This window comes from Carcharodon carcharias, chromosome 12 (genome assembly GCF_017639515.1).
Source record: "Carcharodon carcharias isolate sCarCar2 chromosome 12, sCarCar2.pri, whole genome shotgun sequence".
Classification (NCBI taxonomy): Eukaryota; Metazoa; Chordata; class Chondrichthyes; order Lamniformes; family Lamnidae; genus Carcharodon; species Carcharodon carcharias.
In genome coordinates this window covers 99,845,900-99,870,024 of record NC_054478.1, presented here as the reverse complement: position 1 = coordinate 99,870,024, position 24,125 = coordinate 99,845,900, and the positions used below count along the sequence as shown (strand labels likewise).

The following is a 24,125-nucleotide window of genomic DNA, read 5'->3' as shown; positions in this document are numbered from 1 at the left end:
TAAAACTTGCATACCAAACAGTATAAGCAGCAAGTGATAGGTAAAGCTAAGCAATCCCACAACCAACGGATTAGATCTAAGTTCAGCAGTCCTGCCACATCCAGTCGTGAATGCTGGCGGACACTTAAACAACTCATTGCAGGAGGAGGCTCCACAAATAGCCCCATCCTTACTGACGGGGAAACCCAGCACATCAGTGCAAAAGATAAATCTGAAGCATTTGCTCCAATTTTCAGCCAAAAGTGCCGAGTGGGTGATCCATCTCAGCCTTCTCCGGAGGTCTCCAGCTTCACAGATGCCAGTCTTCAGCCAATTCAATTCACTCCACGTGATATCAAGAAATGGCTGAAGGCACTGGATACTGCAAAGGCTATGAGCTTTGACAATGTTACGGCAATAGTACTGAAGACTTCTGCTCCAGAACTTGCCGAGCCCCTAGCCAAGTTGTTCAAGTATAGCTACAAGACTGGAATCTACTAGGCAATGTGGAAAATCGCTCAGGTATGTCCTGTACTCAAAAAGCAGGACAAATCCAACCCGGCCAATTACCGCCCCATTAGTCTACTCTCAATCATCAGCAGAATAATGGAAGGGGTTATCAACAATGCTATCAGACGGCACTTGCTTAGCAATAACCTGCTCATCGATGCCCAGTTTGGGTTCCGCCAGGGCCACTCAGCTCCTGACCTCATTACTGCCTTGGTTCAAACATTGGCAAAAGAGCTGAACTCCAGAGGTTAGATGGGAGTGATTGCCCTTGACATCAAGCCCGCATTTGACCAAGTGCGGCATCAAGGAGCCCTAGCAAAACTGGAGTCAATGGGAATCAAGGGAAAAACTCTCCACTGGTTGGAGTCATACCTAACACAAAGGAAGATGGTTGTGGTTGTTGGAGGTCAGTCATCTAAGCTCCAGGACATCACTGCAGGAGTTTCTCAGACCAAACATCTTCAGCTGCTTCTTCAATGACTTTTATGAAAGGTCAGAAGTGGGGATGTTCAGTGATGATTGCACAATGTTCAGCACCACTGGCAACTGCTCAGATACTGAAGCAGTCCATGTCCAAATACATATAGACCTGGATAATATCCAGGCGTGGCTGACAAGTGACAAGTAACATTAGCGCCACACAAGTGCCAGGCAATGACCATCTCCAACAGGAGAGAATCTAACCATCACCCTTTGATGTTCAATGTTATTATCATCACTGAATCCCGCACTAACAGCATCCTGTTATCGTTGACCAGATACTGAACTGGACTAGCCACATAAGTACTGTGACTACAAGAGCAGGTCAGAGGCTAGGAATCCTGCAATGAGTAACTCACCTCCTGACTCCTCAAAGCCTGTCCATCTACAAGGCACAAGTTAGGAATGTGATGAAATACTTCCCACTTGCCTGGATGATTGCAGCTCCAACAACAGTCAAGGAGCTTGACATCATCCAGAACAAAGCAGCCCACTTGATTGGCACCACATCCACAAACATTCACTCCCTCCACCAACGACTCACTGTAGCAGCAGTGTACACCATCTACAAGATGCACTGTAGGAATTCACCAAGGCTCCTTAGACAGTACCTTCCAAATCCATGACCACTATCATCTATAAGGACAAGGGCAGCAGATAGATGGGGACACCACCACCTGGAAGCTCCCCTCCAAGTCACTCACCACCCTGACTTGGAAATATATCACTGTTCTTTCATTATTGCTGAATCAAAATCCTGGAACTCCGCTCCTAACGGCACTGTGGGTGTACCCTACAGCTCATGGACTGCAGCAGTTCAAGGGGGCAGCTCACCACCACCTTCTCAAGAGCAACTAGCAATGGGCAAGAAATGCTGGCCCAGCCAGAGAGGCCCTCATCCAGTGAATGAATAAAGAAAAAGTCACAAACATTTGTATAATATATATTTTTCAGTAATAACAGTGCAGTTAAAATTTTTATGGAGACCTCTCTCTTCATTATTTCAATTACTTTGCTCCTGGAGCACAATTCACAAAGCTCTAATGAGCAGTTTGCATCTAAATATTCAAAGAAAATGTGATTTTTACCAACACCATTGGTGTTAGGCGACAAAGCAAGCATGTATTCCTTGGTCAGTGCACAAAGAGGGGAGGGAGAAACCCAAAACTCACAGTGACAAAGCAAGCATTTAATCCTGTAATATAATCAACCAAAATATAAGGCAGTGTAAGAAAGGGGCGACACACATTTACAATGACACTATTCAGAAAAATCAGAACTGCTGTGTAAAAGTGGGAGTGGCAATGATATGACAGGGTGATCAGCTGTGAACAAAGGCTGGGGACACTGGTGGGAGAACATGTAAATGGATGCCACTTAATAAACTGAACACAAGCCACGCAGCATTGTTCATATACTCCTAACAAATAAGGCAAAGCAAAAGCTGCTCACCATTGAAGATCCCTTTAATTAAATACAGATTTCCAAATCCCTCCCACCAGTCTGACAGGGAATCCCTGGGAACCTCTACAGAAAGTCATAGCAAATCAAACCATCGGCTGATGTAGACATAGATGCATGCTTGAGAGAAGAATGAATTAAAGCTGCTTCACAGGTTCTGTTTTTCCTCACAGGGGCACTGATATCCTCTCTTCTGGTAAACTTAATTTCAAACATGTAATATATTCATTTGAAAGGTTCAGAACACAAGATGCTGAATATTACCTACAAGATGAATAGAGAAGCAAACCAATCCATTGTGCAATTAATGGGATACACTTTGTTAAACAGCACTTAACTAATAGTCCTAGAGTTCAAGTATCTAAAGGCTATCCGATTATTGCTGATGTCACAACCACACTCAATCCTTCTTCATCCGACATCCACATACATGCACTCTCTGGTGTTGGTCACTGGGTAGCAAATCAGGAACTGAAAGTCTGACTGATTTTCCTAGCCCAGAGGTACTGAGATCAATCTTAGCACCCCAAGTACTGCCTCAGCTAGGATTAGCTAACAGATCACCTGAGATCACTTTCGTCCAATACTGATGAAACAAATGTCAATGACATAGTGAAAAGTGGGTGGTTACCTCTTTAATGTACTCCTCCTGTTCTTCCTTCAGAGTTAGCTCGATGAAGATCTGCTGCAATTTCTCATTGCAGTAGTTAATGATGAACTGCTCAAAACTATTGTTCTGAAAGAGAGGAAATAATAGTTTTGTCTATTTGAGCTTTGCATGTGGTACCCATGAACACTCATTCCCCCGCAACTTCAAGATCTTGCGTTGATTGATCGCACACACAAGCAGCATGTCCTGGGAAGTACTTGCCACGACATTTCATTAAAGCAGTAGAGCCTAACAAATAAAGCAAACTGCAAATGCCATGAAGCAGAATTACATATGAAGGGTAGCTCAAAAGAGCTTTTGATCTCCAAGCTTCATTGTAGCAATTTACAGCATTTAAATTATTATTAATTAAGTAAATGAATGCCACATGCAGCAAAGCTGCCACTGCAAATGGGTCATACTTACAGAGTTCTGTTGCGAAAAAAAGAAAATTAAAGAACCATCAGAGATTGTACACAACGTTCAAATTAATAGGCATAAAATAATAACATACCTTTGTAAACCAAAGTACACATTTTCCTAATTATTACATAAGGAACTCATTTCATGTGGATACAGTCAGGTAGAGGAAGGTATCTTATTGTTTAATACAGCCTTCATTGTCACCATCAATAGCAATGGCACATGGAAACAGCATGATGCTGATAAACAATGACCAGTTATTATCAGTAATGCGTTGATTGTCCATTTCCAAAAAAACATCAATTATTAGAGCTAGTTTACAGCTTAGAAACTAAGGTCCTTTTCACTTCCTTACAAGCCAATCATCCATGTTTGACAGGGGGAGTCAGCATTTCAAGGGCACAATATGTAGACAAAAAGCAGGCTCCTCCCCTTCTGAGCACTGCGCCTGCCTCCTTTTATAGCCGCTGTAAGTGATTGAGTAACCTTGCAGCCCATAAGCAGGAGTTCTTACAGTGTCAGCAACTTGTGCCCAGTGTGGATTTTTACATTAACAGCAACAAGTCAAGAGCAAAGCTGATGGGCAGGGGAGGAGAGTTCCAGCATGAACTTGAAGGGAAATGCCAGCATTAAATTGAAAATGTAGTGTTCCAGCATTGAAAGTTTTAACTGTGGTATAATGGCTTCATTTGGTACTAACCCTTCAACAGTGTCATTTGTCATTCACCGACACTCTCAGCACTCATCCATGTTGTTTCAATGCTCCTCTTCAGATGGAAGACTTCATGGAAGTGCGCAACACAGAAGAGGAGTCTAGTCTCAAACTGCATCTCCCAAAACAAGGCCAGTTGAAAGTTTTCATTAGTGAATACACCTTCCACCAAGCCTTACTGCTCTTTTATCCTCACCCTCCTCTCATCTCCGTCTGTCCCACATCCATTGTATCTAAGGGCTAAATATTCCCCCTTTGGTGTGTGGGGGCAGGCCCCACACATCCATGTGTAAAGTGACGCAGGTGACGTTGGGCAGGCGTCCTGACGTTACTTTGCGCCATTTTGATATTTCCCTTTTCACTGGGCAGCCACGCGATCATTCTGATGTGTGCCTGCCATTAATTAACGGGCCACTTAAGGTCCTTGAGGCGCCAATCGATGCCAAATTTTCAGTGCCTGTGCGATCTTCGGCTCGGCGCACGGGTGCAACGGGCAGGTAGATAGGGCACATTTGTATTAACCTCATCCATGGGTGGGATAACAGGGCTCATTGGGGTCACAACTGTGCACAGTCAAGCATTTATTTCTAAAGTTTTTGAAGCTTGCCTGTGTGATCTGCAATACTTCAAAACACATACCAGATGCTTTTTCTGGACTCTTAACCTTTAGGTCAGCACTCTGCAGTGAGTAATCTTTCCCTGGCCTGCAGGTTTCAGGAAGCCTTCCCTTAGCCTGGGAATGGGAGCTGAATTGTCCACTGGAGGCAGCTCCTCTGGGAGGGAGGGCTAGAATGGGGAAGAGGCCAGGAGTGCACATTCAGCCTTTGGGAGGACAGGTGCAGGCACAAGGGGCGCAGGGCCAAGAGGTAGTCCAAGGCAGAAGGGGCCACTATCCTGCTGCCAGGGTATACAGGCGGCAAAGCAGCTACCTCAATATGTCTGAGGTGCAGTGCCGAAGGAGGCTCCATCTGTCAGGGGAGATGGTCAATTATATTTGTCAGGTGATAGGGCCTGAGTCTCTGCTGTGTAGATGGACACCCCATGCCAGTGGTTCCGAAGGTCACAGCTGCCCTCAACTTCTATGCCTCTGGCTCCTTCCGGGCTACCGTCGGTGGGTGACCTTTGCAGTGTCTCCCAATCAGCTGTCCACACTTGTGTCAAGCAGGTCACAGACGGTCTGTTCAGGGGTGCATTGACCTTCATCTACTTCTGTTGGGACCAGGTAAGCCAGACACAATGAGCCAGAGGCTTTGCAGCCATTGCTGGCTTCCCCGTGTCCAGGGAGCAATAGGCTGCACACATGTGGCCATAAAGGCGCCAGGTGAGCCCAGTACCTTCATCAACAGGAAGGGCTTCCACTCCATGAACATGCAGATAGTGTGCGATCACAGGACGCTGATTTTACAAGTCTGTGCAAGGTACCCAGACAGCTCCCACGACGCCTACATCCTCAGACACTCCCAGGTGCTGCGGCTCTTCAGTGCTCCTGGCTGACTGGATGGATGGCTGCTGGGTGACAAGGGTTATCCCCTCAGAAAGTGGCTCATGAGGTCTCTCCACCATCCAAGAACAGAAGCTGAGCAGCAATAAGATAGGGGCCACGCCTCCACAAGGGCTGTGGTGGAGAGAACCATCGGTCTTCTCAAGATGCACTTCCGATGCCTGGACTGCTCAGGGGGTGCACTCCAGTACCCCCCAGATTGTGTCTCGGTGATAGTGGTTGCACAGTGTGCTCTCCACAATCTTGCACTGGAAAGGGGGCGGAACGCAGACGTTGATGCAGTGGCTCACGATGAGTCTAGCAGCGAGTCCGAGGATGAGCATGCACAGGGAAATTCTGAGGGGGTAGACGCTGACCCGGGCATACTGCAGGAAGTCAGGGACACCCGGGAGACTTTAATCCAATGAACCTTCAGCTATCAAACCACAGATGGACCAGGATAAGCCTGGGCTGTAGGCTCAGTATACGACATCCAAGTGCAAAATCTGCCAGGTTAGGAACAGTCACTAAGGGCCTTGTTAATAAAGCTGAATGTCCAACCAAGCACTCATTAGTTTTGGAAACCATCCACATGCAGAAGAGGCACCCTCAGCCATGGTGACATATCTGAATTTATTCTGTCAAGCAAACCAAATTATTCCCAAAAAAAAGAGAATGGTGTTCCCAAACAAAACATATAAGGGCCTCATCTTGGGCCAACATAAAAGCACCAGTGAAAAACCCATGGTGTGCCTAAGGTGCCTTATGTTTATGTTTTCGGGTGCTACCTCTTGGTGCTGCCCCATTGCTGAGTGGCATCTGAGACAGCCTGCTGTCTCTGCTGTACTGTTGGTCTTGATGACCTTGGCGGTCGTCCTCTGACCCATGGAGCCTGTGCTGGCCCCGCCTGGGAGGGAGCTGCCAGTTCCACAACTGGCATCGCCCCAGTCATCGCAGTCTCACTGAATGATACGGTCACTGGGAGAGGGGCAGCGGAGCTGCAGCCCTCATCCGGAGCGCCCTGAGAGGTGCCTTCAGAGATGACAGGCAGCTGCTGTGCCAACATGAGGTCGCTTTGGACCTCCCTGCTCACCGCAGATGGATGGGCACCGAGCTGGGAAACTTGGTGCCTAAACCATCTCCCACACTGCCACTGACCAGCTGAGGTCAATGCCAATGTGAGGGCTTGCTGGACCGAGCGCATCCCCAGGAAGTCCTGGCGGGTCTCCTGGAGGAGCGTCTCCAAGAGAGTTACCACTTTCTCCATGGAGAACGCATGGTACTCGGACATATGGCTCATTGCTTCGGCGATCGTCCGCATAGGTTCCTCCACCATGGACACCAAGCCAAGCATAGTCTCATGTATCTCCTTCCTGATGCTCCTGCACCCCCAGACGCATTTCCTGCACCTGCTGCATCGCAGATGACTCCAGGGGCACATCATCAGTCGCTGACTGAGCATGTGCCTGGTCATCTGCAGTCCTCCGACTGCTGGTGCCACGGGCACTCTCTGTATTTGCCAGCTCCTCCAGTGACTGTGAAATGCCCTTACCATTGTGCCCCGGGACACTAGCCGATGTTCCAATTCCCGAGATGCTAGTATCTGTGCTGGTGCCTGCCTGGCAGAGATGGTGTGACACTGAAGAGACTTCAGGCCCCTCAGTTGTAAGAGGGGGCCTCTGCTGCTGCTCCTCCCAGCCCTGCTCCGATGATGCTAAAAGGAAGAACAAGGACACAGTGGATCAGTTAACGTGGAGACAATGTCAAAATGTTTCCCTGTCCCCCGGATCATCGTGCATTCATCCTTCCATAAAGAATGGTCAAGCCATGTGACAAAATTAAATCAATTAACGTTCGGCAGTGCTATGGCTGTTTGGGAGAACAATGCTGACCTCATTGTTGGGCATAAACTCCTGGCCATGGCACCCCAACCTCTCAGACACCAGTGGGACCTTGGCGCATGGTGCCTCTCCAGATCCAGGGCCTCCTGCTCGAACTGGGTAAGAATGGCAATCTGTGCATGGCCGCCGCCAGTCCTCGCATGCTTTGCCGCGTTATTAGCATTCATCTCCTGAAAACGAGACACGAGCATTGAGTAGTGAAAATTGCACATGGACTCGCTTCACGCATGGCCCACCCCAACCAGAGTGGGACATATCAGGGCTCCAGTGTCTCTTCACCCTGTTGCTGCCAAACACTCACAAAGATGTTAGGCCTGTTCCCCACCCCCCCTTTGGACACATGCAGCCTACATCACATTAGGCACTACACGGTATATCCTTCCATAGCAAGGAGGCGCAAGCACGTGGAGTGCAGAGGGCAGCAGATGTGCTCATTGCCACGCCACCTTGAAGCTCCCTTCCCAGCAGGTCATCACCCTGACTTGGACATGTCCCGGAGTTCAAGCACAGCGCCTAGGTGCAACTCCTCCAGGTTGCCCCCAAAACCAGTCATGTGGGACTCAGTGTAACACATGCTGCAGTGGCAAAACACATCTCTTCATCACCCTCAGGCTGACCTCAGCATGGGCAGTATCTGCTGGCCCACCCAGAAAAGAACAAATGCCGTCAATGATTCAATGCAGTGCCTACACTCAGACTTGGTGGCTTGGGGGTGGGGGTTGTTGGTTGTTGGGGGCAGCAGGGGGGGTTAAGCCAACCTGCTGGGTTACATCCTCCCAGGCACATTTCGTCATGTTGGGGAAGCCTCCTCTTCCCATTCTGGGGAACCAACACCTCCCGCTGTGCTGCCACCTCCTTGAGGAGGGCAGCAAGTCATCTATCCGAGAAACGAGGGGCAGACTAGCCCCACCCACCCTACCCTCTGGCCTGGCCTGTCCTGCCCCGCTGCCCTACCCTCCAGCCTGGCCTACTCACCAGAAGCCCTTTGGTGAGCCTATCCACTTGACACTGTCAGCAGCCTTGCAAAGGTTGCCAGTGCTTCAGATAAACAGGCTGCCGGATCACCATTGGGCCCGGGTGACAATGCACTCCCGCTGCCGCCTGCCCACTCCCGCTAAACCCAGGAGTCGGGCATTACGAAAGGGTGGGCTATAATTGGCCCGCCTGCATAAAATGGTGGCGTGGACCCGATCGAGGGCGGCAACCAGGTCTGTGCCTGCCTGTGCCCACTCTGACGCCGCCGCCCCCACCCCGCTAAACAGAAAATTCAGCCCCAAGTCTCTGTTGAGATGGGAAAGTGTGTCAATGGAATAACCCATTGCAGTGATGCACCGCTGAATAGACAATCAGAATGAAGAGCCTCCCCTTTGATTGACACAACTCTTCACCACCCCCTACTTAGGTAATCCTCTCCAGTCAAACACCTAGAATTTGCACTCAACATTCCTTGGATTACTGCTCATCCTTTTCCTCCTGCAGCCTGATATCTTTCAGCTTTTGCAACTCTGTTCCAAAATGATTTCATTTTAAAGAAACATTGGAACTGGAATAGGCCATTTATCCCCTCAAATCTGATCTGGCATTCAATTAGATCATGGTTGGCTTGTATCTTAACTTCATATGCCTGTGATGGTTCCATAACCCCTAATGCCATTGCCTAACAAAAATCTAAACAAAATTTTAAAATTTTCAATGGATCTAGCCAGAGCACCTTTTTCTGGAGGGACGGGTGGGGAAAAAAAGAGTCAGATTTTCACAACCACTTCCTGACAAAAGCCTCTTTAAACATTTTTCTTCCTTCGCTTTCAGATTCCTTTACTTCATGCTGGCCATCCATCCATCTGCCTTGGAAATCATTCAGAGTTCTTATTACACACGTTTGACTTTTACGTTGTTGAATGTTTCTGTGGAAAAGGTTCCCTGGCTATGTCACTGACAGAGTTCAAATTTGATTACAATGAGTCATGTACAATCACTTCTAAAGTGCAATAAAACCAGAATGTAATGGAAATTGGCACATCAGTACTTAGAGATTGAGAAAGCTATAAGGAACCCCCATAATTAAGCATTGTAAATGTTAAGGTGGTAATTTTTGTATTAATAATGAAACTGAAATGCGAAACAAAAGCAAAGAAAAGCAACATCTGAAAAAGGAAGTTTATTGTTTTAGTTGTAAATCTTCAAAATCTAAAGTATTAATTGTTTTCGTTCTGTTCAGCTACTCTTTGACTTACTAAGGCTTTCAACAATTCTCTATTTCTATTCCAAATTTCAACCAAGTTTTAAAATTTCAGTGTAACAAGTGGCATCAAAGTGATTTGTAAACTGCCTGCTAAAAGCAAACTCAGTCATCACTTAGAAACCACAAAGTGCTCAATTGTTGAATATGATATTATGTCCTAAGTATTAAGTTAACCTACAATGGAGATTCTTGCTGTACACTGTCCTCTATGCATAACAGGCTTCCAAGATTCTGAAATGTCTTCAAGGCAAGGTATGCTTTTTATCATATGAGACTTTTTTCATAAGAGACACTTCAGCTATAATTATCCACAGTTAATAGAAAAATCAGGACCCAAGTCTTCAAAGCTTGGGATACAAATTAATGTGGCAGCTACTTTAAGTAATTTAAATTTACTGCAATAGCCAAGGGCAGTGTTGCAAAATGGTTTTTCTTTCAGAGAAACGGAATATGTACTTTACAACACACTTCACTGTACAAGTTCACATTTCTCAATACTAACTACAATGACTAACAATTCAATAATAAATTGAAGAGTTGTGTATACAGTCTGTCATGTAACTCTGCTAGAAATATTTTTGCAATTGCCTTACTCAAAGGTGACACACAGAATTTGGGATGTTAACAGTACAATCTGTGTTTTAAAAAAGTTTCCATTGATGCAAAGTGAGCAACTAAACCTGTGCATTTAACAGGAGAGAATTCAGTTTAAGAAAGAACATGTGTAAAAAATTTGGGGATTTTTCTGGTTGTTTTCCTCCAAAATCAAAACATTATTGAGTGAGAGCCACATCAGTGCTCCCGGCTTCTGAATTACAGGTCTTCTGCAGCTGGCTGCAAATGGAAATAAACTTGCTGGTACTCATCAAGGTCGATGGTAAAAATGAGGCTTCACAACTACAGCTCAGCTTATCGTAGCAACTTAACTTTCAGTTGTCACCAAGTGAACAAAGATCCACCTGTCGGGAGATGGTGCCAGTAGCACAGGCAGCTGAATTTTTGATAATGTTTGTCATTAAGATGTTCTTTTGCACTCTTTAAAGTTTTTGAAATGCTCAAGAAAACGTGACTAAAAAAATCCCACTGTGATAAATAGAAGCAATCTGTTAGCAGCGTTTACTGCTGACATTTTCCACAGTCAGCAGTACTACAGCTCATTTGTGCTGACACAGACTCTCTGCCTCCACTTCACCCTATACATATTCCATTCACTTAATACACAACAGTCGAGCTACACATATTCAGCCAAAGATATTGCTACTTTCCCACATAATTTCTGAAGATTATTAAATCAAAATGTGAAGAGAATTTTTTTCAATTGATAAAATGGGGCCAAATATTTGTTGTTGTTCTTAAAGATTCAATTATAACTCTCTAAGTCAACTCTAACATATTATGAGTTCCTATTAAAGTAGTCAAATAACAACTAAATTCATTCTTAAAAAAAACCACACCATTGTATACCAGAAATATGAATAATTGCCAACTGATGAGCCTGAAGAACTAATTATATTTCAAGAAAAAACAGTACATTTTTAAGAAAAACTAGCATCATATATTAAAATTCATACTCTGGAACATACAATGGCGGCATCACAAGGTAAACATCTTGGTTGTCAGGTATAGTTTACAAAAACTGCCATCTGAAATGTGCATTCCATGCCTGCAGTAACATTGCCATATCAAAATGGCAATAGGTTCAGTTCATTTAAAGGGGAAAGATAACTTGCTAAATTGCCTAAGAATTTCAATTGTTGCCCATAGAAATTTCTGATGAACCACAGACAACACCGCTTCAGCCAGATGCAGCAATTGTAGTGTAAAATACCTTACATACAATTCAAGTAAAATGTAGTTCACATGCATGGATTTACTACACATCTACCAACATTCAGTAACCAAGAAAGTAAAGCACCCACAACAGTCAAAAAACAATCTTGTACTCTGCTTTTTGCCTTCCCATTTCACCAACAAACACACAAGATTCATGTACTCCTACACATGAGTATTGAAATCACATACCCAATGACAATGTCTATTAACTCGTTTTAACTTACTAATAAAAATTCAAGCTGGATTCCCAATTTGTCACAGATAGCAAGTGTCCTGAACAGTTTTCAGCAGCATTATAACATTGTGCACTCATCAGTAACTTCCACAATCCTTGTTTTATATCATAAAACTGTTGGTTAGGGGAAGCTTAGATGAAGGGATGTTAAGACTAACTCCTCCCACTACCAGTACATCCCCACCACCAGTATCTCCCCACAGCCACCACCACCTCCCCGTTCTCCCCCAAGTAACTATTGGTACAATAAGAAAAACTACATCCCAAAAGCAATAACTCAAATCTGCAATTGTAACGAATGGAGGCAGAAAATCAAGCAATGTTTATCGAACATTGCAATATGATTCAATTAATTTTAACAGAATATAGGATATTTCCACATAGAACAAAAGGCTATTCAGCATCTCAAGCCTGTTCTGCTATTCAATCAGATGATGACTGAGCTGTACCTTAATTCCATTTGCTTGCCATGGCTCCTTATCCCGTAATAACCTTACTAACAAGGATGTATTGATCTCAATTTCGAAATTTTTAATTGACCTAATTACAGTAGCATTTTGGGGGAAGAAAATGCCAGATTCTACTAGCTTTTATGTGACAAAGTGTTTCCTGACATCACTCCTAAATAACCTAGCTCCAATTTTAATTTACTCTCCCCCACTACTGCACCCACCTGGTCTGGACTTTCCCCACCAGAGAAAACTTTTTCTCTTCTACCCTAATCATCCTAAACACCTCACTCCTTAATTTTCTGTACTCAGGAATGCAAGCCAAGACTATCCATCCTGTTCTCAAGTTAATACCTTGTGTGCTAATGTAATTCTGGTGAATCTATACTGCATCTTCTCTTAAGTCAGGCTTGTCCGCTGGCGGCCCGCAGGCCAAAGTCCCTCTATGTGGACCCCAGAACCATTGATTAAAATGCCAGTAAGACTGGTCAGTGAAATTGAAATGTGGCCACCCACATGAAAAGGTTGGACAAGCCTGCGTTAGAGGCCAATACAAGGAACATAATCTAGTGCAATCTCTCCATCAGTGCTTACTTAACAAAACCCTCGTTGTACACACAGCACCTCATCAAGACTGTAGAAGAAATTTAAAAAATTAAAACCCTAAACAGCCTCCTCAGGAAATTGGCCAGCACCTCCTGGGGATCATAGGCCAAGACTCCAAGGGCCTCATCTCTTGCCATCATGTACCCAACTGCAGAATGCTGCACCCCAGTGTGATTCCAATCCGCCCACACCAGAATTATCAGTCTGCAACTCAACAATGCGCATCATCACAGGTACTCTTCGACCAACTCACCCCTCCTGGCTCTCAGTCTTGAGCAGGAACCCTCCCCCCACACATCTGGAGGGTTATTGCAACAGGCAGGCTATTGGAGAAAGTCTATTCCAACCCAAGCCTGCCCTTACTCAATGGCCTCTTAAGCCCATCAAGCTGAGGAGTAACACTGAGAACCTATGGCAAGAGGACTGGCAGGGGAAAACATCTACCAGACACCACTCTCTCATCATAGACCCTACTTCTTGTCCACCTGGCTTTGATCTCCCACAGTGACATTGGGCCCTTTTAAACCATTTCCAGACTGACCAAGGCCTCTGGACATTCACCCAACATCAATAGGGTCGCCAAGACCATCCAAGCTACAGCTACGGCACAGTCCAAACAATGACTCATTGTTGAGAAGTGTCCACTGACTAAACTTGAATGCAGGCTTAAAGAGCTCCATCTAGCCACTGACAAGGCCATTGCTTGGCTCTGTAATTATACACACTAAATAAAGAAATTAGTGTTTGTTAATTATTAAGTTATGAGGGGTGATTCTTTGATCAGGCAATCCCTGTAGGGCCTGGTTCTCAAAAGGGCACATGCCAAACGTTATTCATTGCTGGACACACTGGATCACATAATTACCCTCAATGTTGCCATCAGTATGGTCACAATGTATTGGCTGGCATGCATTTCTGATGAAATCAGTTTAAAATAAGCAGTAAGCAAAAGAAACACCAATCAATCAGTGAAGCCACACTAATCAGGGCTTTAGCCTAATTTTTTTCTCCCTCTCTCAAGCTGGGTCTCCTAACTTCTAAAGTCCTTGTGCAACTTTAAATTTTAATAACTTTAGATATGCACCTGAAAAGAAGCAAACAGTAAATGGCATATGAAAAAATAATAATTCAGATGTTTTGTAAAATGTTAATGTTGTTGCTGGTGCTGTGTTAATGATGCTGAAACTGAAAAAGGCGACAATTAAAGAAAAGGTGAACTATTGGAAAAATCAGATTGAATCACAAACTACGGTGGTTATGTTGAAGCCCTAAAAATTTGACCCGTATTGTGTTAAAATGTTATGAATTATGTTTTCACATTCTACTTACAGTTAGCTTCTATCATTTATTCATCCAAAGTTATTGGGCAGAATTTTGCTCTTGGTAGGGGTGCTCAGCGGGGGCGATTAGGAAGCTGCCTGCGATCAGCACCGCACTGCGATTTCTAACGTTGGCGGGCGCATGCCCGCCCTCAGAGTGAAAATTTCTGCCCATTAAATTCAAAGTTTCACATGGACTTTATAAACACCATGTAGATCAAATGAAATGAACAAACAGCCTAGTCTCAGGACTCAACTTTATAAATGAGCCTCTTGAAGGTGACTATTAGCAGGTCGAACTAATTCCAAAATAGTTTCAAAAGGACCTATCCCATAAATGTGTAAGTTAATTGTAAATGGTCTCAGGGCTTACACCGTTAGTGCTGTGGTCTGGCACCATAATAGAGTATTACACTGAACTGAGATTTTTGATGATCGATTCTCTTTCATCAAGATCAAGTAAAACGTTGCCCACAAAACTAAGGAAATGTTTCAAAATCAAGTAGCAAACTCCATAAACTTCAAAACTTACTTCAAAAATTTCAAAACCATAAATGTCTAATACTCCCATCACCTTCTTCCTCACTTTGGTTTGTGCCTGTTGAAAAGAGCATTGAGACAAGTTAGAAAAATAAACAATTTATTTTAAACATATCATCCCAAAATAGCCTGCTAAGCGAACTTGTAAATGTTTTCCACGCACTTACGAATCAAATCAGAAACTGAACTGCAACTTTCCCCCTACCATATCATGGCAAATCAATTTTGTCTGTTAGCCTCATGTCAAACATTGGCTGTAAGGAGTCTCCTGTCCATGTATTACACTGTTGAAAGGTTAGTTTTTGCTTCAGCAATGATCTACACTGGAAGTAAGATAAAAACATTTCGGGTAAGGGGATGGAGGCAGGATTATTTTTAAACTCTTGCAGGATAAATCTTATTTTTAACTAGCTTCAGAGCCATATTAGGTTCAAAATGTTAACTCTGTCTCTCTCTTCACTGATGCTGCCAGACAGACCTGCTAATTTTTTTCTCAGCATTTTCTGTTTTTATTTCAGATTTCCAGCATCTGCAGTAATTTGCTTTTACCTTTGTTTTAACTGTCTAACTACCCCTGCAGACAGAGGTAGTGCTATCCTTTTAATGTTTACAAGTCACTCCTTTAAACCTAACACCTGGCATGACAGACCTGTAGAGTAGTGTTTCTTAAACTGGGATCCATAGACACAATTTGGGATCCCCAAAATAGTCAAAGGCCTGGATTTTCACCATGAGGGAGAGCCTCTTCATTGTAGCAAAAATGCCAGAAATGGCCAAAAATGCAAACTCCCACTCATGAACCCAGCATTTCCTCTCTTCACAGGGCTGGAGTGGAGTAGGGGGGGGCTCGCACATATGCCAGTCACTGAGACAGCTGGCCATTTAAAGCCCCAGCTGCCTCCACTGAAGTGTAATTGTGGAAGAGCAGCAGTGTGGAATCCAGAGTGTGCCGAACAGAACAAGTAAGAGGTGGTCCAAACTTGGCGAACGTGTTTGGATGATCAGGAAACCCATTTGGAGATTTAAGCCATTCCTTTGGATAGGGTCCTGGGACACCTTTGGGAGAGTTAAGGAACCCTTTGGGAGAGTTAAAAGTGAACATGATTATGCACTTTTTACACAGAAAATCATTGGAACTGTCAAGCAGCCAAGGAACTGTCCAGCCATCAAGGGACTGTCCAGGAAGTATTAAAACTTTCAAAGCTATCCAGGGAGTATCACAGCTATCAAGGACCTGTCCAAGAATACTAGGTGAGTTGGCATGGAGGGGTAAGGGCAAAGGGTGGTGGATGGGGGGCACTAAGTTGGCATATGGTGTATGTGGGTCATGGGTTGGGATGGATGGGGCATAGGGAGTGTGTGGGGAGGGGGAGTAAGGGCTGGAGACATGTTATTGTTTTTATCAGCTTTTTATTTCATGCCGGAGCACAGAAGCAGGCCTTGCATCCAGCCCGCATCCGAACCCAGCAGCTTGCGCATTCATCCCAGGGTCGCCCACCCTGACTCCTGTCTCAGCCCACCCAGCAGCCTGCAACTGAAAATCCAACCTGCAAGAGGGCATTTTTAAAGATCGGGTTCACTGAGCCCGGCAAACCCTGCCCGAGAGTGAAAATCTGGGCCAAACAGTACGTAAATGAACAGTGACTGGAGGCAGGCTTAGTGTGAGTGGACGCTGGCCACCATGTGTGCAGTGCAGAGAAAACTAACTGTCCTAACTCAGACGGTAGCCACTGAGAGCAACAGAAAGGTCACTGGGTAGACCTGAACAATCAAGACTGGTGATGCACACCAGTTAAGTTCAGGCTCAGTCAAGAGAGGGTACCTTTTAAAAAAAATATTTAACTACTACTGTAAATACTGATAGCAAAAGATTCTACAAGTATATAAAAGGAAAGAGAGTAGCTAAAGTGAATGTTGGTCCCTTGGAGGATGAGACTGAGGTGTTAATAGTGGGGAACGCAGAAATGGCAGAGATGCTTAATCAATATTTTGCCTCAGTTTTCATGGTGGAGGACACTAGTACTACCCCAATAGTAACAGGTAGTGCAGAGGGTATAGAGAGGGAGGAACTTAGAACAATCATCATCACTAGAGAAAAAGTACTGAGCATAATATTGGGATTAAAGGGTGTCAAGTCCCCAGGACCTGATGGCCTACATCCCAGGGTCTTAAAGGAAGTGGCAGCAGAGATAGTGGATGCATTGGCTATAATATTCCAAAATTCCATGGATTCTGGAAAGGTTCCAGTGGGTTGGAAAAATGCTAATATTACGCCCTTATTCAAAAAAGTGGGGAGGTGTGGTGAGGCAGAAAGTAGGAAACTATAGGCCAGTTAGTTTAACTTCTGTTGTTGGGAAATTGTTGGAATCCATTATTAAAGTAGTAGTAATGGGGCATTTGGAAAGTCAAAATGCAATCCATCAGAGTCAGCATGGTTTTATGAAGAGTAAATCCTGTTTGACTAATTTGCTAGAGTTCTTTGAAGATGCGACAAGCAAAGTGGATAATGGGGATCCTGTAGATGTAGTATATCTGGACATCCAGAAGGCCTTTGATAAGGTGCCGCACAAAAGATTAATACACAAGATAAGATCACACGGAGTTAGGGGTAATATATTAGCTTGGATAGAGGATTGCCTAACCAACAGAAAGTCGGGATAAATGGGTCTTTTTCTGGATGGCAAGCTATAACAAGTGGGGTGCCACAGGGTTCGGTCCTTGGGCCCCAACTATTTACAATCTATATTAATGACTTGGATTCAGGGATAGAAGAGATAGCTAAATTTGCAGATGACACCATAATAGGTGGGAAAGTAAGTTGCAATGAAGAAATAAGAAATTTATAAATGGATATGGACAGCTTAAATGAATGGGCCAAAATTTGGCAGATGGAGTTGAACGTGGATAAGTGTGTGGTTATCCACTTTGTTGGAAGAATAAAAATGCAACTTATTATTTAAATGGAGAGAAACTTTAGAATGCTTCAGTGCAAAGGGATCTGGGTGTCCTCATGCATGAATCACTGAAAGCTAGTATGTAGGTACAGCAGGTAATAAGGAAGGCAAATGGAATTTTGGCATTTATTGCGAAAGGAATAAAGTATAAAAATAGGGAAGTGTTGTTGCAACTGTACAAGGCATTGGTGAGACCACACCTGGAGTATTGTGCACAGTTTTGGTCCCCTTACTTGAGGAGGGATGAGGAGAGATTGAGCAGTTTAGGCCTATACTCGCTGGAGTTTAGAAGGATGAGAGGAGGTCGAATTGAGGTATATAAGATGCTAAAGGGAATAAACAAAGTAAACGTGGAGTGGATGTTTCCCATTATGGGGCATTCTAGAAATGAAAGGCCATAGTTTTAGGCCAAGGCGTGGTAGATTTAAATCAGAGATGAGGAGGAATTACTTTTCTCAAAGGGTCGTGAATCTGTGGAATTCACTATCTCAGAGTACAGTGGATGCCAGGATGCTGAATAAATTTAAGGAGAAGATAGACAGATTTTTAATTAATAATGTGTTGAAAGGTTATGGCGAGAGGTAAGAATTTGGAGTTGAGGCCGAAATGAGATCAGCCATGATCATATTGAATGGCAGAGCAGGCTCGCCTACTCCTGCTCCTAGTTCTTAAGTTATGTTCTATGTACTTAAATTCAAAAAAAGGCGGCAAAAATACAAGTTTTTGCAAGGTATTATGATTATTATAATTTAGATGAAAGAGATCCATTATTAAAATTCCCATTCGAAAAGGGCTCCTTCAGCCAAAAATGTTTCAGAACCACTGCGCTAGAGGACTGCGACAGAGAAATGGTAAAAGCAAAAGTTATTTTACAGAGGAGCATAACTTAAATATCTAAATCTCTCTAACCTAACTAAATGGAGGGAGTAAATTAATACTGAAAAGTTTTTTAAATATATTTAAACATTTTTGTCTGTCTAAATTAATAAGATTATACACTGGAGAACGGACAATGCATCTCATTTGCGAAACAAAAAAATTCACACATGGCTTGTAGCTATCAGTTTGAGTAAAATGATATCCCCCATTCCTGCAATAACCCACCACACAACCTATTACTAAAAACAGATTTTGCAGGAGACTCAAACTCTGAGCTCTTCAAACAAGAGACACACCTTTGAGTGCAGGACCTTTTCATCATCCAAGTTCCTTCATGAGAATACTTAAACAATATAAAATCTCACAAAGCTATTTATTTGATTTGAAGCACCACTTGGTTGTTCAAATTCTTGGGTACCAGTGCACGCTATACAGTACCTTAATGCTCTCATTGATTCTGTTCACAAGCCAAGTAAACAACCGGTTGTAAAGGTTTTTTGCCAAGGCATCACGTGCATAATAAGCCTGAAAATGAGGGAAGAAAAACCACTGTTAGAAAGTGATATTCTAGAATAAAGATGGGCACATTTACTTTTCTAAAAATTTGAACAGCAATGTCTTTAAGATGTGCTTCATTTCAAATGCCAGCACAATCAGAAGATATTGTCCTCATCTCTATTCATAATAGCCATCATTTCCAATCATTCTCTGAGTAGTATGTATGACAATTACAGGACATATGCAAGCAGTGTCAGACAAAAGTAGGAAGCAGTGTGGGAGAGACTGAAAGTTTCAAAGCCAGGTTGGCACTGAGCCCCTATCTCTTCCTGATTGTCATGGATGTTCTAATTGAGCAAGTGTGACCAGGAAGTGTCATGGTTGATGATGTTTGCAGATGACATTGAACTATGTAGTGGGGATGATGAGAACATGACTGAGTGTCTGACGAACTGGAAAAAAACATTGGAGGACAGGGTACGAAGATCAGTAGACCAAAGATCCAATTTCTAAGCTGTCCTTTTGAACCTAGGGAAGAGAATTAGAGTGAAGGTGTAAAGATTTGAGTGAAGACTTAGAGAAAGTGAGTAGTTTCAAGTGCTTGGGGTCAGTGGTGGCAGAAGATGGAAGTACAGAAATTGAAATTAATCAACGGATTAGTTCTAGTTGGAATAATTGGAAGAAGTGCAGTGGAGTGTTATGTGACAGAATAGTCTAGCTGAAAAACTGTGCTTCAGGGAGATTATGACGTGATCACTCGCACGCATGCGCGAAGTTCATGCTCAGCCCGCTCGCCCTCCTTCGCTGCCCCCCCACCCCCTCGCCAGCGCTGAGCACTGCCGCTCACGTTTCACGCTGCACAGGCTTTAATTGGTGCCAATCACGGACGGCAGTCGGCTTCCCGACTGCCCTCACTGAGCCTGCCTGCCAAGGGAAAAATTCTGCCCTATGTGAGAGTCTTTCCAATCAGGTTTCTGCCTCATCACAGGGCTGAAACAGCGCTATTCAGTCATAAGAGGCATCCTCTGTTATTATGAATATGGTGCATTACCCTTCTTTGATAATTCCAATACTCTTCCTTGATGACCTCCAATCTTCTATATTCTGAAACCTGTAGATCATCCAAAACTGTTGCTAGTTTGCTTTCCCATTGCTTTCCCACAGCAAGTCCTACTTTATCCATCACTCATGTCCTTGCTGGCCTACATTGGCTCCTGTCCTTCAACAACCCTAACTGAAAAATTCCCATCTTTAATATCTTAAAGGCCTTGCTTTTGTCCTGCCTACTTCGTAAATCCCTCCAACCTGCCCAAAATTCTCTGTTGTCTGACTCTACCATAGTGTGCATCTGCATCCTTCACAACACAATTACCAGCAGTGCCTCTACCTACCAAGTACCCATGCTCTGGAATTCCCTTCACCTCTCTGGACCCTCCTCTTTGACTAAGGTTTTAGTCATTCTTCCCATCTCCTTTGCCCTATGTCTATTTGTTTCTGATTATGTCTCTATGATGTTTTCTACATTAAAAAGAAGCCACAAAAATGCAAGCTGTTGTAACAAAAGAAAAAGTGTAGCTTAGCTGTCATTACTGGGCATATTGTGAGACTTTGGCACACTTACCTGGGCCACATTTAATGTTGTTGAAACTTTCTCTTGTTTTGCCTCCACAGTTCGAAAACTAAAGGCCCTTTCCAGCACAGCCTGATCTTGGCCAAGTAACTCACAGATCTCCTTCAGCTCTGCAAATACAACAAGTAACTTTGGCATAAGAAATTCGACAAGCCGAAGGTTAACTTACTAACTTTTTAATAATAAGTCTTTACTGAGCCATAGGCTCAAACATATTAGGAATATTTTTCTCAATCTTTAATGTTTTAATATTTTCCTCTTTTAGGTCTCTATGTCCAAGCAGATCCCAGTTCTCTATCCCACATCCAGATTTTGGATCAATTTTTGGCAATATTGCCTCATTTGCTTTGTGACAATGATCCCACTACACCATTCCAGGCTGCATCTTCCCACTCATCTTCCACTCACAGCTGGAGGGGGAATATTCTGGAATGTACAGTTCTCTGTAGCTTCTGTCAATATTCCTTTGTGACCACCCAATAAGTCAAATATGTGCCTCTGCAGAAAGAACTGTGCCAGATTTTATTTTCCATCAGCTGAAATGTGGTCCCCCCCATCTTGTGGCTCAATCCCAAATTGGCAAAACTAGGTTAGAATCCTATTAATTAAACTTTCCAACACTACAAGCGAAATAGCTTGTGCCCTCACGCATGGTGAGTTTGGCAGCACAGGGCATTTAATCAAGCAGGAGGGTTAAGGGGGTGGTAGAGGGGGACCCCACCACTTTCCAGCCTCCATCCTGATTAAATGGGTGGCAGGAAGGCCAGTAGATGGACGGGAAACCCCCAACACCTATTGAGGCAATTAAATGGCTGTTAAGGGCCTCATCCCGCCACTGCTGGTATTAACTCTGTGGCGGGCAGGGGGCTTGCCATGCAGAGGGAGCACAACAAGCAATTCTTGGCAACATGGTATTTGCTTGCAGGGTTCCCAGACAGGGTGGAGGAGTGGGGGGCAATGGTTGGTCCCTTGTTCAAAGACTCTCGGTGCCTGAACAAGGGTCCTGGCATTGAGGGGGGGGGGGGGCCGCTGAGAGCCACACCCCTCCCTTGCTGCTGATCCCACTCCCCAGCCCTCCTCCGCGATGCCCCCCTCACAGCATCACTCACTTCTGGCTGGGATCTAGCATCAATCCTAGGCCTCGGCTGGGTATCACACTAGCAGCAGTCACCGCCCTCCCTGGTGGCGCAGCTGCTCAATACAGCTGCTGGCTTCTGACTGCCCAGCAATGCTTGGCAGACAGGACTTCTGCCCAAGGTCCTTGATCTCAGCAGAAGGCCTGTCACTGGCCTCTTAAATGCCCGATTGGCAAATGATGTGATGGGTCTTGCTGAAAAAAAGAGAGGTGATGCCGGGATCTCGCCAACTCTTCAGCTGGCCTCCGACATCCTCGTCACCTCCACAAGATTCCATCTTACATGAACCCTTAGCCCTCTCAGTGTTAAGAAGGAGTTTCGACTTTCACAATGGTATGATACTGAAAGAAGATGAAAATTGTCATTAACATTGCATTACAAAGTCTGGGAGGTGGCACTATTCCTCTTACCGTTTTTGTCTTGGATCCGGCTCTCATCTAAGCCGTTTACTCGAGACTCTGGCTTGAATTCAATGTTTCCCAATTTTAGCACTGCAGCCACCACCTCCAGAACTAACTCTACTTCATCGTCCATGAAACCAACAATCTGCATAGCATTCTGCAGGAGGAGAGAAAGTGCAGACAGCACAAGAGTTATTACACATACAGACTCAAAGGCATGTGTCAGAAGGAGGGCTATAAAGCTCATTTCAGCCTTATAATGAAAATTGGAAAGCATTTCCTCACACCCGTAATTAAGATCCGAAGTGATTCATTGCACCAGGACATGTTGGAGTTGTCCTGATATTCGTAATTCCTTGAATATTACTGTGCCAGAACAGATGTAAAAATAGATGGACTCTTGGGACCACTGCAATCTTTGCATTTAGTTTCCAGATGTTGAGTTCCCAGCCCATTTAAAATTGTCCTAAAATGCCTGGTGAGAACAAATTTGCTGTGCACCTGGTAACAATGCTTCCTGCTGTTGGTCAGGCAAGCTTAAATCAATACATTTTTAGACATCAAAAGGTCATGTGCAACTAAGAGAGAAAGAATGAAAGGATGCAGATCTCAGGCATCACTTCCTATCCTGTATCCTATTGCTTGTACGAAGGAAGCATTATTCAAGCTATCCTCCAGCATTTTGTGACTTTAAAAAAGGACCATTATGTAGAACAGCTGTGTTACCTAGTGACAGATAAATGCAGCATTGCATCACTAAACTACCTACCATCCCATTACCCTATCATTATAAATGCTTCTGTCTCAGGTATATAAATAGTTGTTTGGCAGTACAGAATTTGAGTATTGCTGAAGATGCATGCAGTCTAAGCTTTTCATCTTGTACTCAGGACAGATCGCAAGATTACCAAAAATAAAGGGAACAATGATTTGCACTGCATGAGAAGAGGGTGCTGATTGGTTGGCAAGTGGACTCTGATTGGTAGAGGCATTGCCATGGAGAATGCAACAGTGAACAGTTAACTGCCAAACTTTTGTTCGAATTCAAGCCAGGCAGATCGACTCTGATTGGTCAAGGCATTGCCATGGCGGAATGAACAGGGAATGGCCGACCCCAAGCTTTTATTTATTTGAAAATGCCAATACATGAACATGCTCCTTCTGTCTGCAAAGGACAGGACTGTGTGTGTGAATAGATGTAGATTCTAGCATGCGTAAATGAGCCTCACTGCGAGCCCAACCGATAACCTTAAATTTGTTTTCAGTGTAATAGCAAGTGTTGTCCAATCATATCATTTTCAACTAAACGAAAGCTTGGGGTCATTCCCTGTTCATTCCCCTACGGCTAAACGTTGACCAAACAGAGACAACCTGTTGGTTTGAATTTGAGCAAGAACTTTGGCAGTTCCCTGTTCTCTATTGCATTCTCCATGGCAATGCCTCTACCAATCAGTGTCCTTTTGCTAACCAATCAACACTCTTCTCATGCAGTATAAATTGTTGTTCCCTTTATAATGCTGGTAATCTTGTGATCTGTCCTGATGAGTGCAAGGCAAAAAGCGTGTCTCTTTTGTCAGTAACACTTCTCTCAGCAGAAATTAAAAGTGCAGTCATTAAACCCTGTACTTTCACTCCTGCTGACAAAGTTCAAATTTGAACAGAGAATCTCCCACTTTAGAGGAATCACAACCCTCTATGTTGTAATCTGTTAGGTGTTATCAATCATTTTGAGAAAGATTTGGAAATCTTTTGTTTGGAAATGGGAGAATAAACACTTTTCAAAATCAAAGAGTACAATTATTACTGAG

The 24,125-nt window shown here is 44.0% G+C and overlaps 1 protein-coding gene across 2 annotated transcripts in view; it reads right to left on the bottom strand.

Annotated features, from left to right (window-relative positions):
- Positions 1–24,125, bottom strand: part of myo1b (myosin IB) — a 290,431-nt gene that overhangs the window by 63,835 nt on the left and 202,471 nt on the right. For both annotated transcript variants that reach the window (XM_041200715.1, XM_041200716.1), the window contains exons 10-14: positions 22,327–22,474; positions 20,772–20,890; positions 19,091–19,177; positions 14,812–14,877; positions 3,062–3,166 (exon numbers count right to left, since the gene is read on the bottom strand). In XM_041200715.1, coding sequence (XP_041056649.1) covers positions 3,062–3,166; positions 14,812–14,877; positions 19,091–19,177; positions 20,772–20,890; positions 22,327–22,474 — 525 coding nt within the window. The remainder of the gene's footprint in view (positions 1–3,061; positions 3,167–14,811; positions 14,878–19,090; positions 19,178–20,771; positions 20,891–22,326; positions 22,475–24,125) is intronic.